This window comes from Seriola aureovittata, chromosome 19 (assembly GCF_021018895.1).
Source record: "Seriola aureovittata isolate HTS-2021-v1 ecotype China chromosome 19, ASM2101889v1, whole genome shotgun sequence".
Classification (NCBI taxonomy): Eukaryota; Metazoa; Chordata; class Actinopteri; order Carangiformes; family Carangidae; genus Seriola; species Seriola aureovittata.
In genome coordinates this window covers 7,179,243-7,195,121 of record NC_079382.1, presented here as the reverse complement: position 1 = coordinate 7,195,121, position 15,879 = coordinate 7,179,243, and the positions used below count along the sequence as shown (strand labels likewise).

General features: G+C 41.8%; 1 protein-coding gene across 4 annotated transcripts in view; it reads left to right on the top strand.

Moving 5' to 3' along the window:
- LOC130187504 (kelch-like protein 29) overlaps positions 1-15,879 on the top strand; it is a 203,083-nt gene that overhangs the window by 65,972 nt on the left and 121,232 nt on the right. For all 4 annotated transcript variants that reach the window (XM_056405180.1, XM_056405177.1, XM_056405178.1 and 1 more), the window contains one exon: positions 701-1,012. In XM_056405180.1, the coding sequence (XP_056261155.1) occupies positions 740-1,012 (273 nt within the window). In that variant the 5' untranslated portion in view covers positions 701-739. The remainder of the gene's footprint in view (positions 1-700; positions 1,013-15,879) is intronic.

The window sequence follows — 15,879 nt, the reverse complement described above, 5'->3', positions numbered from 1 at the left end:
ATGATACGCTGCTCATACTACACAGTAGTGCCATACCCCATACTGATGTAATTCTAGCTCACTGTCACCTCTTAGCCTGTCACAGCCTGCTGTGCTTGAAAAAGGGAAGAACCCTCAAATGCACTTCAAGGGCAATTTGATTGAATTAACCAGCCATTAGATGTATGAGATGAGCTGTAATTGCAGGGGTATTTATCTATTCAGATGAATGAGTTTTGACCACAAGGTCATGATACTGCTGCACTGTCCTCAGGACAACTTGACTGAGCACGTACCTGTTTGCGTCTGGCTCGTATTATTTTATTCTCTTATTGTTGAGCCTAGATGCTTCACGTAAAAAATGTTGCTCCTTATGGTGTTGGCACTGAGGGTGTTTTTTTTATAGACCTGCTCAGCAGTGCTCATTTCTCTCCCTCTTGTCGCAGTCCTTGTTAATGACTGAGAGAATAGGAATTAGAGGCAACAAATTAGCTGCAGTGTGTTCGTGTCAGTCAGGTGCAGTGGGAGCAGATGCTTTGAGCATTTACACGATCGTGTCAACATGTTCTCTCCTTAGTTCACTCAGTGTCTCGCTCTTTATTTGTCCTTTCTCTACCTTTTAAAACCCCATCTTTGATTCTGTATCTCTTCCTACCTTCTGCATAGATAGAATAAAAATGATCAGTCTGACCTACACCCTCTTTCTTTTCATTTCCTGCAGGCCTGCCCCCGTTGTTCCCTCTGAGAGGAAGAGGAAGTGATGTCACGCCACCACCACCGCTTTGAGAGGGACTACCGGGGACCCTGGGAGCGGAGAGACATCCGTCCTTCTGGCCTCCACAATGGAGGAGCCAATCATAGCTGTGCCTCTGCTGTTGTCAATGGCAACAACCGTCCGGGACTCCTTCCCCTCCCAGTCATCCCCTCCCTCCTACCCACACCAGTTACAGTTGCCGTGACAACATCCAGCAGCGACATAGCGGTCAAGCGAGGCATCACGGCAGCAGGATCGGTGGCTCCAGCATCGGCCAAGGTAAGAGCCTCGTTCACATGGATGCCCGGGAAACCTGCGTCCTCTGACTTGTCTTGGAAACCTGTCAGTGTTTCCTCCTGCTCTTTCAAGTTTCTTTCTAGTTTTTGTCTCTCCATGTGTCGCCTTTTTAATCTGTGAGGACTCCCCAACTGGACATAATCTCCAACTTTCTCCATGCTTTTGAGGCTTTCCAGCTTCCTTCCCTCTTGCTGTCTTCCAGTTCTCCAAATGTTTCTGCACTGTCCAGCTCATGCCTGTCTTCCGTGCTTGTCTTCATGGTTCAACTGTTTCAGCTCTTCAAGCCCTTCCAAACATGCGCTCTCTCTCTCTCTCTCACTCTCTCTCTCTGTGCTGCCTCCTGCACTCTCCACCTTTATCCCTCGCTCCAGTTCTGCTACTCTCTCAGCACTTGCTCTATCCAATGCCCCATTCTTGGCAAACTATTTTACTTCCATCTTCATTTTCTCTCTCTGCCAAATGGCAGGCTTGTCCTGCCGTTGCCTCCTTGGTAATTTTCTTCTTTCATTATGTAAATGACCTCTGACAGTGGCTCAGATGGGTGCCGCTGTCAGAACTGATGGTTAGTGGTAGTGCTTTTCCAAATAAGCAAATAAACACAAAGGTCCATATCATTACACAAGTCAGAGTTTTTTAAAATATATTTCTGTTTCTCCCATTCAAACCTCTTATTTCTTAATGAAGGCACAGCTCAGGTATAAAGTCATACATACGGATGCACCGATCGATCAGCATGATTGGCTGTAATTGGTGATTCGATTGCTGTAACCGATTCTGTGCCGGTCAGATTTTCAGTCCTGCACCACACAATGGTTCTCATTGTGCACACAACAGTACAGACACAACTACACACACACACACACACACATACACACACACACACACACACACACACACACACACACACACACACACACACACATACACACACACACACACAGACCCACACACACAAATGCAGATCTAAACACACAGGGCAATTGGAACAAAAAACATGCTGTTGGTGTGTTCACCGCAATGAGTGAAGAAGACGCAAAAGCTCGCAATTTGTAATGCCTGTAAGGTCAAAGTAAGATGTGGAGGAACAACCACGAAAACATTGGCAACAAAAAACTTAATCAGACACTTAAGACATCATCACCCCGCTGAAAATGTCCACTTTCAAGAAGCTAGCAAAGGCAAAAGCACCTGTGCGTGACGGCTACCTTGCTGAACTGCTGCTGTGGCTCGCACACGTGTACACACCGCCAGCTTCGGAGGCATGTGTGGAGGCATCTGCATTTGCTGTGTTTCTCCACTCATTTATTCAGATTTTTCCTTTAATTTGTCCCCCACATGTACATAACACCAACTTCAAGTGACAGAAATAGCAATGTTTGAGTGTGGCTTTGGTGTGTACATTCCTAATTTGACTATATATCATATTTGTACTTGAGTTTAGCATTTAAACAGAAAACTGCAGCTTGGAAATGTCTGAGCGCTATAGTCAAGAGCCATACAGTTTGTTTTCTCTACCTCCTCGTCCAGGGATTTGCTAGCTATCTGGCTGTCAGCAGCGTGTGAAGAGAGGGGCCTTTACCAAAAAAGAGTTAGACATTTCAGGCTCTCCCCTGCCTCTGCTTCCATGGATACCATTCATCTTCTTTCCACACTCCTCCCTGCTATCAGATCATTTGCTTTAATTTAAACTTCAGCAGATCCATCTGGGCTTTTTTTTTTTCCTCAGCACCTTGCTCTCGGTGGGGCCTGTACTCTAAGAACAGAGGTAAACAATGCTCTGGTAATTTAGTCCGTAAGTGCACATCATTAGATACCCTGCTGAATGCACTGACCACAGACACAGTAAATCTGCTCTGGCACCGCGTCGGCCCTTCCTTTTGTGCAGCTGAATAATTACATACATCCTGACAAAGTCTGGCCAACTCCCACTGTGGCCATTGTCATCATTCAATGGCTGCCAGAGCAATTAGATGCCTTGCCGTGCACGTGAGTGCACATTTGTTTAAAGTTACACTATATGTGGGAATGTGTGTGTGTATGTGTATTTGCAGCGGATATTATGCAGATCCTTCCCTAGATGCCACTCTGTTAGCTTTATTCAGGGATCTACCTCTCTACTTTGTCTTGCCTCTGACAGTCTTTTGTAAGGCGGGCAATAGAGACCAGCAACATTTAAAAAGGGAAATACCCAGAGTCTGGGCTCTGCTTTAATTATGGCATAGAAAAGATGCAGAGACCTAAAGAGCTGGCCAACACCATAGAAGCCTGTCCTTCTATCTTCTTCCTAGCTGTCTGCTGTCCTCACTTGCTCTCTCTCACTCACTCTCTCTCTCTCTCTCTCTCTCTGTCATCTTCGATCAAAGCTGCTGGGGGTCACAAAGAGTGTGATGGACGGATGCAGCTCTGTCTCTGTGGTCCCTGTGTCTCAGCTCTGTCCATGGCTACACTAAAAAGCTGACAGGCTGTTATTGATCTCTGCTGGTTGGAGACTCTCTTCATAAACACGGCGGCACTAGTAGGGATACAGTCCAATAGCTAGACATATATGGGAGTGTTTGCGTGTCTGTCTGAAAGTGGTAGCCCTGCACATTATGTATTACTTCGTACTGTGTACATATTACTGTAACATATTACTGTGTAGTAAAACCATAAAGGGAGTAAACATTTCCCTTAATGGTGAAATGGGGAGCAGAGCAGGTGTATTGTATTAGTGTTACTTTGGTGTTTTTGAGGTCTGTTATAAATAACCTTTCTTCATCTGCTCTGCTTCAGCTTTAATGATCAAGGAAAGCACTATCTGGTTGGCATGATGGTGCGTGTGAGTGTGCGTGTGCATGTGTGTGTGCATGCGTGCGTATGGAGTGTACGTGTGTAGGACAAATGCTGAGAGTTGAAAAGTGCCATCTGCTCGTGTTGTCCATCCTGATGTAAAGCTAACCACATGGAACAGTGAACTATAGTTAATTTAGAGCTACACTTTGTTACACCCTGCCGGGCCATTAATTAATTTTTATGTATTTCTGTGCCGTTGTCATGGATCTATAGTCGCTGCACACACTAAATCCATATTGTTAAAAACCACAGCTCTTTCTGTCTCCTGCTGACGAACACGACTTGTCTGTGTCAGCAGAATGTCCACTTTCACGTTCTACTTCTTTCAAGTGATAGTGCGATCCAATATGAATTAGAGTCAACTTACTAGGTAATAATTAAATGTTCTTTCAAATGAAGTGATTGCATAGTCAGTTAGATTTGCAAAAATGAGCCACACTGTCAATCCAGGTTTCTAGAAAATATGATAACAACTAAGCAAGCTAATGTAAGGTCAGTAAGACAGATCTACAGTAAATAAGCCAACATTTCTGATTGTTTTCCACCATCCTGGTGGTTAACCATGGAGGTTTATGTTCATTAAAGGCATACACAGACTTGAAAGTGTCTGTTCAAAACTTGAAAGTTTTTTTTCCTTTTTATTTTGTTCTTGGCTAAAAGCATTTTTGGAGAATAAAATCTATAAACCCCACACCAGCATGCACAGTGTTTTCACCCTGTTCATTAAAAAAAACATTACCCCAGACACCTTTTTGGCTGTGTCCATTCACTTCATGTGGAAGGTTTTGTGAAAGATCTCTGCTCAGTCAAACGTTTGCACATTAATGTTACAGCCTGATATTGAGTGTTAGTGAGGATTTGATAGGGTTTAAACATGGCCAAAGCTGGAGTTTTTATCTGCTAAAATATTACTCAGAAAGTCTCTTCCCACAGATAGCCCACTGAAACATGGATTTCCCTGCATGGTCTAATCCCTTAATATGAAAATTTTAATCCATCCTCCCCTGGTATTTAATAGCAGCAGTGCTGCACTTTGTATTTCTTTACCAAATCCTTATTGAACACAGATGCAGGAGCCACAGTTGATATTAAAAGAATATATAGTTATAGATCCGAAGAGGGCTGCAAACTAATGCAACATTCTTTGTATTTTATTTATTTATTTTTGGTAGGCTTGTGTTGATTTTCTATATCGTTGCTATTTTTATTGACTCTCTTTACATCTCACTTCTCTGTTGAAATTTGCTGAAAGACTTTGGTTTCTGATCTACAGAGCGGTTTCAAGCCAGCAGAATGAGCTATTTGTTTTGCCTGTAGGCACATCATTAGTACAATGTTGGAAACAAACTTAGCATTCTTCAGATATTTGTGGTTCTTCTGTGTTATTTTGGTCACCTAGCTGTTGTGCTGTGGTGCAATAACAAGATCTTAAGGTAAAGTTCAATGTGATAGATTTAAATATTGTAGGTTACCCTCTGCATTTTGTAGTTATTAGACGATATTTTTATATAATAGCTGAAAAATTAAAAATGAATGGAATACATTGTTCATGAGAACATGTTTGTAATATGATCATAAGAAGATTGCTTACTTCAGTCTTGTTTATTTAGTGTGTGCAGGACTACAGGAGACAAGTAGGTAGCACTGTCTTAAAAACAACGATACTTCAAAGTTAGTTATCAGATGTCGTTTTGGCTTAAATTTACAATGATCTTATTTACAATGATCATTGCAGTACTGTCACGACCAGCTCAGAAACCATGACAAACAACGGGAGGTGACACAAGGAGTTAAAGCAAAGAACCATTCATTTATTTCAATCTAACAAAAACAAATAGATATGTCAAAAAATGTTATGAGGTGTGGCAGTCAGTAAAGCAGCAGTGTGAGAGTGCAGGCATGAATGATAAAATGTTAAGTGAAGTGCTGGACGGTAAAAGGGAAAAACAAAGAGAAATGCTAGGAGTGCCGGGAGCAGAGTTTCCCTGTCTCTCTCCCACATGGCACAACTGGGGTGGGGGGGTGGGGGGGTTGTTGGTGTTCATATAGTACTGGGAACACTGGGCCCTGGTGTTCCCAGTAACCCACGATGCACCCACACCTACTGGACATCTACAACACAAAACACAAAGACAAACACAAGCAGCCAGCCCAGCAGCCCAAACATTTCATTCATTTTACAAAGAACATAGTTTAGGGCAGCTCCATGAGCAGCCGACTGCTCCACCCGCAGCGTTGAAAGGAGCCATACCGAAGGCCTTTTCTACCTGCTGCTGGCAGACTGTACAAGCAGCACTGTTCCCAGCAACCCACCAGGCACTCCACAAACACCAGTGCACCGTAGTATGTGCAATATCTCTTTTAACACATGCAACTTTTTTTCTCACCTTTGCTCAACATATGTGCAATGCTACACTTTGCGTAAACATCAGAGAACACTGTGCAATATTACACCTCATGTACATACGCTGATGATATTTATTTTTTTGATGTTAAATTCTTCCTTGATGTAAATATTGTGTTTTCTCTCTAACTATGCTTGATACCTTCCTCTGTCTATATCCAGCTGCTGTAGCGATGCAAATCTCCCCCATTGGATTAATAACTTATTCTCATCATATTGTATCTTACAGCCATAACACTGCTTGCAGAAAAACAACGCAGCGCATAAGCCAACAGCTCGGTAAACAATAACGATGGATGAACTTGATATTAACCTTTAGTTCTACTTATTAAAGCCATCCTCACCAAAGAGTGTTACTGCAGCTTCAGTTACGATACCAACCGCTGTGTGATCTTCAGCTGATAGGGATTCAATGTAATACCTGCTGCTGGCAGTCCATTAAAGTGGTTTTCCCCAGCAACACCACATGAAGTGTTCTGTTCTGCTGAGCACGTCTCAACAGAAAGCACTATACATCAATTTCTTTTGACTGGCTTATTTGTCATACCCCTTTTTGATGAAAGGATCATCATCCCATGTCAGATCTCACCACCTGGCAAAGATTCTTTTTAATGGATGGTCGCTCTACCGCCATTGCCAATGCATATATTTAAAAGCTACGATTGTATGAAATTAGAAAGCAAAGTGTTTCCGTACATGCCGTGTTTTTTTTGTTTTTTTTGCAAAGGTCTGTTTTGAAAACCGATTTTAAGATATTTGCGAGAAGTTCTCATTCCAGCTCAGGTAAGCTGACAGTACCAATCAATAGAGCTCATCTTGAATCAAAATCACACATTGTGTCTCGTTGGTCATTGATTTCAGCCAGGTCAGCTAGCCGATAGATTCAAGACGACCCCATGCTGTGGCCAACACAACATGGCATCCAGAGAACAGCAGGTGTCATGGCCTCACTCTGACACAATCACAAAAGAAAGAAAACTCACAAAAAGCGTGCCTCCTCTGAGTGATTTATTTTTTTTTTTTCCTGTGACTTGTTTGAGGCGTTTGGTGTCATTTTTCAGACACGTGAGTGACAAGGCGAACAAATTACAATGAAATATATTCTGGTCAGCTTTGAAACATTCAACATTTATGGGCAACTGCAGTAACAGCATGTAAATTGACAGTGTGATGCCACTGTGCATCACCTTTGTAGTGTGTTGGCAGGGGTTTAGCTTTTATTCTTGCATTTTTCTATTTAGCCTTTTACTTTGCTGGGCCCTGAAATCTGCATCAAGAAAAACTCTTCATGTGAACATCACTCTTGTGTCAGGCAGCCTGATAATGAACAGACTGGAAGATTCCTAAAGTTTCTTAAATCCCTGAATCTCTATTGAGGTTGAGGCTAGAAGCGAAGAAGTCTTTTGAAAACTGGGATAACCCTGTGTCGAGTTGCTGTGAAATGTATTGAATATGAGATGATTAAAGTTTAAGAAGGAGCACACTGGGGAAGCTGGAAGAGGGAGACAGAACGGATACAGGAGGGAAGGGGGGGGGGTGACAGGTGAGAGTTGCTTTTGAATTAGCTTCAGATAGCAGAGAAAAGTACAATTGTTCTATCAAATAGTGGAACTGTATCATCAAGATAAGATGAAACTTTACATTTCCAAAGCAGACAGCCTCACCATGGGGCCCTAAAGAAAACCCTGCTCCCCCTTCGATGAAAGGCGAGAACACTAAACATAGCAGAAAGATTATTGCTTCACAGCTGGAAATAACTTACTTTGTACTGATGGACATGCATTGATGCCGTTTTATTATATAATTCAGAATGTATATAGTCTCCCAGAAATCTCGATGTCAATGTATAGCTGTCGAGAATCCGCATATATGTTGCTCATTGATGCTAAACTTTAATTAAAATTCAAAATATATAAACTTCAAATTCCCCCTAAAGAGTAAGGAGTGGAGTCTTTCTGAGGTGCCTTTATCTTTCTCTGAGGAGCAGAAAGGTAAACAATCTTCACGCTCTGCTGCCAGGATTTGATTTATTAGCTTCTACTCTATGTGTTGTCATCCTATCACGTACTTGCTGCATGCCATTTGCATTCACAGTGAAAATGCCACAAAAATCCATCTCTCTCAAGACAATTCCTCAGAAGAAGACCAAACTGATTGATGAGAAATATTTTATATCGCCACCGAAGCTTTCATTCATTATCCATGTGGCATCATGTAAAACCTGAAGGCTTTTTTCAGAGGTGAGTCAAGTGTCTCTCTATCTGACTTTCAGTGTTTGAGCAGTTATGCAATTTTAAATATGTAGGGCCAGAGGTCTGTTGCACATTTTGTTCTTTGTAAGTGGTTAAGTGGTGCATGTGCCGTGCTATATTTTAACACTAAAAGTCAGCTCATCTGACACCAAGCTGAGACAAACCTGTCAGCTCTTTCTGCCTTGTCCGTCTGGTCGAAATGTCAGTTTGGATAAAGACAGCTCTCAGTGGGTATGCAGAAAACCGTCCTCAAGTATTAGACATGCCACTATTAAATTTGCCACTTCCCTTTTGCTTCTTCTGATTGGATTTTTTCCCTGCTGGGAAAACAGGATTTTAATTCCTGGCACCATAGAGTATGTACACTGTATCCAAGGAATACATTCATTACTTGTCTAGTTAGATGTGTACATCAGATTTTAATATGTCGGACAGTTTATGAACTAAGCATCATAATTTTCCTACTCTGCTGTTTTGTTTTCCATTAGTTGTGCATTAGTTCTTCTAATCTTTTTTCCCATAAACACAAACATCATCATCGTGTTTGTGGACAGACAATTCTACTGTCAGGCATCTACGGCACAGTCATTAAGAAACAGTGGACCTCAAGGGAGCAAAGCGCGGATTAAGCTGTGATTTTCCTTAAGATGATCTATGGAAACTTTTGAGTGTTAACAAGAAGCAGTGATTGTGTGTTTACCGGGAGCAATTGCACCAGGGTCTGGATGTCTCGGCACCATGTGGGGAGAATTAAAGCTTTCCATTCGGAATCAGACCCGGCAATGCTGCAGTGATTGCTAATCAAGGACAGAGATACAGTGCCAGACATACAGAGAGAAAGCAAAACAGAATGAAAGACGGACAGACAGACAACTCCGTCATGAGGCCTGCACACTGTCAAAACTGTCAGAGGAGAGGCACTGTGAAAAGGGAACTGTCAGACCTCCATTTTTTGTTATCAGCATTTGAAATCAGGTAGATGGAAAATGTGAGTCATGAATGTGATGACAGATTTATCAGATATCTCACACCCTCATCCCACAGTCAGGACATCATCATCTTTTATTGTCAACAGAAAATATTGACAGCAGTCGTCTTGATTTAAGTAAAAAAAAAAAAAACCCAATCCATAGAGAAATGAAACAGTTGGCAGATGCGGGACGATAGCAATGCAACAGGTCAAGGAATAGGTGACAGCAAGTGTTATCTTTGTCTTGTCAATCTCACAGTGACAGGATGTTCCACAGCTTTCGTCCAATCCATATCCTCTCATGGGTCCTCCTGCGCCTGCCTTCCTTTCTGTAGGTGCAGGATCCCAGCTGACCTTTTGTACCAACAATGGAGCTCCGCATTTATTCATCCAGCCGCCTGTCTTTCCTTTCAAAGTCTGCGAAGCTGGCCAGGTCCTGATTCTCTATGCTTTAAATGCATCTGCTAGATTTCAATCCTCTTGGAGAAAATCAAATAGAGGCAGAGACGGTTTATTGTTCTGAAAAACATGGATATCCCAAAATAGTGCACCTTTCAGGGTCCCGGCTTTGTGGTGGGTTTGTGTGGTTACAGCGGGCTTCACAAAAGGCTGCATGCACGGCTCTGGCTGGAGAACAGAAGATGGTCCAGTAGGGGCTTGCTCTCCTCTTTTTGTTGTGTGTGTGTGTGTGTGGGTGGGAATGGAAAGCAGCCTCCTCAACACACCAGCTGTCTTATGAGTCTGGCTCCAAACTGACGGCCTGATGGCTCAATCTAATAACCAGTCATCGGATATCAGATTCAAATCTCTCTCTGCTTTGTGAAAGATGAGATGCAACCCTTTCTCTATTTATGTCACAATGACTATGCAATATGAGTGTGTGATATTGAAAGGGCTGAGGAGTATGTTGTCATCCAATACTGTACATCTGCTCTCCCAGCAGTACACAAAGATCATTGTCTCACTGACTGAGCAGAAACTGGCGCATTGGATGTCACTGCACAAACAAAGGTGTGTTTACAAAGTGCAGATTCATCTTGGAGGTTCTGTCTTGCTGTGTGTCTACTGTTCTTGCCGTTGCTCTGCCTCCTGTGCTCAGAGACGGTTTGGAAAATTAGGAGCTTATTCTGCTCTCTGCAGCAGCTCGATTGATGAAAGTAAGTCATAGAAACCCCCTTCCCCACTTAATCACTCTTGCTTTTTATCTCCCGCCATCACACTTCCATTACTATTTCTATCTAATTCTTCAGCACATACCCCCCCCCCACAACCCCCCACCACCACCCCGCTTTGACCACCACCCCTCCAGCCACTTCAAACAACTGCTTGTCTTTGTTGAAGCATAGATCCTCATTCCTGTGTCAGCGTTGCCTCCCTCTGAGCGCGCTTGTGTGAAATTGGATTGCTGATCCGTTGGCGCTGAGTGGCAGAGATGTAATATGGGATAGCGGCAACCGCATGCTCTGATGCTGGAGACAGCTGTTACAGGACACCAAGGGATCACAGATGACGCTTGACTCCTAGTCCTCATCTCTTCAAGACTGGAAATGCTCGCAGCAAATCTCATGACAACATAAAGGAGAACACCGCTGAACAACAAACAGAAACACACGAGGCTTTTCGTCAGGCACATTGCAATCCTGTGGAAGGTTGTTAGATTTTCTCGATTCGCTCAAGTGTCAAGGGGTCAGTGTTGATCCCCTGGCAATTTGAAGTGGCTGTCGTCTTAGATTTGCCATCATCATTCGTCGTTGTGGCGCCGCTGCATCTCGCACTCATTTCCCCTTCATGGGGTGAAAGGTCTTTGTCAAAGGGGAAAGTGACACTTGACCCAAATTCATCTTGTGATTATCACACATTCACCCTCTATTGACCTGAAAAGTACATGTAAAAAGTTTTTGTAGTTTGTTCCCAGCGTGAATTATGTCACTGCTTTCCAATTGTCTCAAGTTTCCAAAGTAAAACTAGTATAAGACATTCATCTCTCAACCCACTCCTGCAGCAAAGTCTATGTCTTCATTCTCCATCCCTATGCTTAGTTTGTTCCAAACAAATGTAATGTTGGTGCAGATATGGCTAAATCCACTGCTTTCACTGTCAGCTGTCACCCTCCTCAAAGATCTGAATCTGCACCAAAAGTAGCTTATTTAGTCATATTTTGGCAAAAATATTGACTGGATTCCAGCTTACTACAGCTGCTGTTTTATCATTAAAAAAGATTCCAAACTTTTCTCTGCCACCTTTCCATCTTTTTATACTCAAAAGATTTCGAATTGAGAACATGCAGCCTAAAACAAGTTTTAAATCAGCCATGTAAACTCTAATTTACACTGGTGTACTTGCAGTTCATCTGGAATCTCTATTTATAGAGAAGTGCAAAGCAGATGCTAATGTCATACAGCACTAATGTCGGGGAAAATCTTGACACATACCATGTTCAGGTTGGTCTCTAAAAAAAGTATTTTTCTGCATGTTTTAGAGGTTACTTTTTTACGGTAGGCAGAAATTCGGTGAACCCAAAAGAGGACACTCTGCTCTCTAGTTCAAGGCTGCCATTCATGCATCTATGTAATTGAGCACATCATCAAATGAGCGGATCAGCTCTCTACTTGTTCAAAGACCCACACTTAGTACCCATATTCCCCTTCAAGTGTTAAATGAACCCCCTGCTGAGCCTAGCTGATTGTATGTCATTTGGTATTCGTCTGATGGGGAAAAAGAAAACTCATCTGCCAGCCTCTTTGCCCTTCCCCCATAGCCGCCCTCCCTATCCCTTTGTCTGTCCTGTTTCTCAATTGCACAGTAAAGAGCGGTGGCATTTAAAAAGGTCCACATGTGGAGGGGTTGACATTAAAAGTGCTGCCACCTTAAGGTTAACTCCATATGAAAGGTGACGGTGAATTCAGGCTTTTAAAGCATCACCTGTGTCATGTGGAATATCGGGTATCGGTGAAGAGACAGACGGAGTAGCGTTTAAGATGCACAGGTAAACAATACACCAACGCCTTGTCTGGCACTTGACTCAGCTTCGGCTCACACCTGTGGTGCTAAGGTCTGCGGGTGCTTTCAGCAGCAGCTACGTGCAGGACACTAAGGGTTTTCAGGCTTTGCTGCTGTGCTGCCAAGGCTCTATTTGTGCAAATGAATCTGGCTTCTGAGAGAGCAGTTATGGACATTGCTCTAGGATGCTACCTCAGGCTGAAACTAAAACATTTACTCTTTCATTCTTGTTTGAAATAGGTGGACTAAGAGTGCTTGCACTTTGTTTTACTGTAAATAGACATTGACAGCCCTTGCTTTGAAATTTTCTTTGCTTGACTTGGTAAGGTTTTCAGTCGGGTGCACAAAAGAAGACAATAAGCAAGGCTTAAGAGAGGCCTCTTGAAAATCGTAGGAAACAAAATCATTAGCCAATTGACTTTGTGCTCTCCTCCCTTCCTGAACTGATATCTGGGAAGGATCTTGGCCACGTTTTGTTTAGTGTCGGTGTCTCTATTGAAGGACACACAGCTTGAAGTACAGAGAATGTTGAATAAGAGAATTCATTTGGATTTAGTTTAGGGTGAAATGTCTCAACAACTATTAGATGGAGAACAATGACAAACTTTAGAGACATTAATGGACTCCAGAGGATGAAACATACTGACTTCAGGGATCTTCTTAATTCTTCTCTAACGATACCATTAGGCTGACATCTTTGTTTTTAGTGACATGTTGTGATACTTTCAGTTTGGATTACCATGAAATTGGGTGCAGAAATCCACAGTATGATGTATCCTAATGACTTTGGTGATCCCTGATGAATTCTTTATCTACTAGAATCATTAGGTGACTATTTTAATTTGTGCAATATTTTGGCTTATGACCAAATAGCTGCGAAACTAGTGAAATGAGGACTTTGATTCGTAACTATAGCAATGGTACAAATTTAAGAACTGTTACAATTGAGACAAAACTGTATGAAGTCAAACCATACAGACATTTTATGGACGCAGCTTTACCAACCCAGCAGTACAATTACTAAAAGAAATAACTATTATATTAGTTTATGTATTCTTGTGTTCACCATCCATCGTAACACGTCGTGTTCGCTCTGTCACAGACTAAATGTAGGTTACACAGTGCTTGAAGTCATTGTTTTTTGTTTTAATTTAATAAGGTTCTCATTATGACAGACGCTTTTCTTGGACTCCAGTCAACTTTTTATCTGTGTCTCATTATTCTTCCATTTCTCTCTGTCCATTACTCGATTGTCGGTCCCTATTATTGTGGTCCAGTTGCTGTGGGCCTTCCCTGTGCACTGTGCTCTGGGGATCTACAGCCAGCCATTTTAATAATACACACATAAATAATAGATATATTTTAAATGCAAATTCTAATAGGGACTTTGGGGGTGACTCAATCATGCAGCATTTGTGGTTTGACCTTAACTCAGGCTAACAAATTACTGGGAGCTCGGTGTTTCTCATTAGGAGCTCCACGCATCATCACACAGCAAAGTACTCCTCTGCCATAACCACAACCACTGTATGCATCATGTAAATGTTTTCCTTCCATCTTTACACAATTTAGTAGTTGTGACTTTGTACATGTACATACACATTACCATGTTGCTACACAGTTTAAGTGTTCAACGCAGAGTTGAGTAGCACTTTCCATGACATGGCATCCACAGTTTTCAGATTAACAGTTGATGTGGTGAATAACAAGAACATCTTAATGCTGCTGGCATTAGAGCAGAATACAGAGGGACACTGACTCTATTGCTATTGTTGGTCTGTTTTTCAAAAATAAATTTTTTCTGTTTAAATTTAATGAAAGTTACTTATGGGATAATTATGGATGAGTACATGCGATTATCAGAATTAGGCAGTGGTGAAAAAAGTAGTCACATCAGTAAAATGATCAGTACCACAATTTGAAAATACTAAAAATCCTACCTCAGTATAAATACAGAAATATTATTAGCAAAATGTACTCATACCATTACAATAAAAGTAGCTGTTCATCCTTCAGTAAGTGATACGCAATGATGAATATAACATTATTAGATTGCTAATAATCTGAATAATGTCATCACTGCATGAAGAGCATTTTACTGTTGTCGCTAGTCAAAGTTTTAGTTTTATGCAGGGAACGTGTTGCAGGATAAATCTGGAGCTCATGAGATGATTAATAGTGTTGAAAAGAAGAATAAACAAAGTTCTGCTACAAAAATGTAATTCTTTTTTTTTTTGACTGTTTTCTCACGATTACTTTCTTTTTTTAGAGGGGGCATCTCATTTGGTGGCACTGCTAACAACTCACAGACATCCGATGCAGGGACAGCAGACAGTGGCAAAAAGTTGGGAACTATTGGTTTAATGTATAACAATAATTATATTTAATAAACATATTGTTTGTATGTGAGATCTTAATCTGTAAAGTAACTGCAGCTGTAAAATAACTGAAAAGTAGCTACAATATTTCCTTCTGAAATGTGGCTGAGTAGAAGTAAAAGGTAGCATAAAATGGAAATTATACCCAGGTACAATACTTCATCCAGAAGGGAAAGTGAGAGCCTATCGCTTTGCTGGCAGATGATACTCGCAGCCTATAAACCGCTTGATGAACTTCAAGAAACATCCATCCATTCATCCATTCACCCATTTACCCTCCGCCCCTGTTTATCCTGCTGAAGATCGCAGGGTGTATCAGCATGCACAGGCTTAGAAGCAGAGTACACCCTGGACAGGTCACCAGTCAATGACTGGACTAAGACACCCAACCTGCATATCTGTACTGACACAGACCTTGTTGCTGTGAGGCAACAGTGCAACTGCTGTGCCATTCATGACAATAAAGAAAAAAACAGCTGTGTATATGGAGACTATTGAAACAATCAATCTGAACTGTGTGACTTAGAGGAGACATTTACTGCATCTGCAGAAAAATTCTATGATGTGTTTCCATCAAAGAGCAAAACATTCAGGCAATGGATGAAAGTATTGCAGGTTTTTTACTGCAGCAAATCACTGTGGAAATTGTTCTGTAAACAGGTTATATGAATTCTGTTACGAATAAGGTCATGTACTGCTGGTTAGATGTAAGGTTTATGTTTGATAGTCTTGACTGAAATTCCCCAATCCTATGCAGTAACATTTGCACCAGTCGAGTCCACAATCCTTGCTGCTAAAATGAACGGCAGGCCACAGAGTCACCTACAACTTCACATCCCTCTCAATCCCTCACACACGATTTAAAAGTCTCTGCAGCCACAAAATGCACAAAAATGCGGCTCATCATGCGAGGCACAACAAAAGGCCACACTGTTTGTATTCCTCTGTAATTCTGCTCTAATAACAGCACTGCCAACTATATTGCAACCGTAATCAGATTAGATACTTCTGGG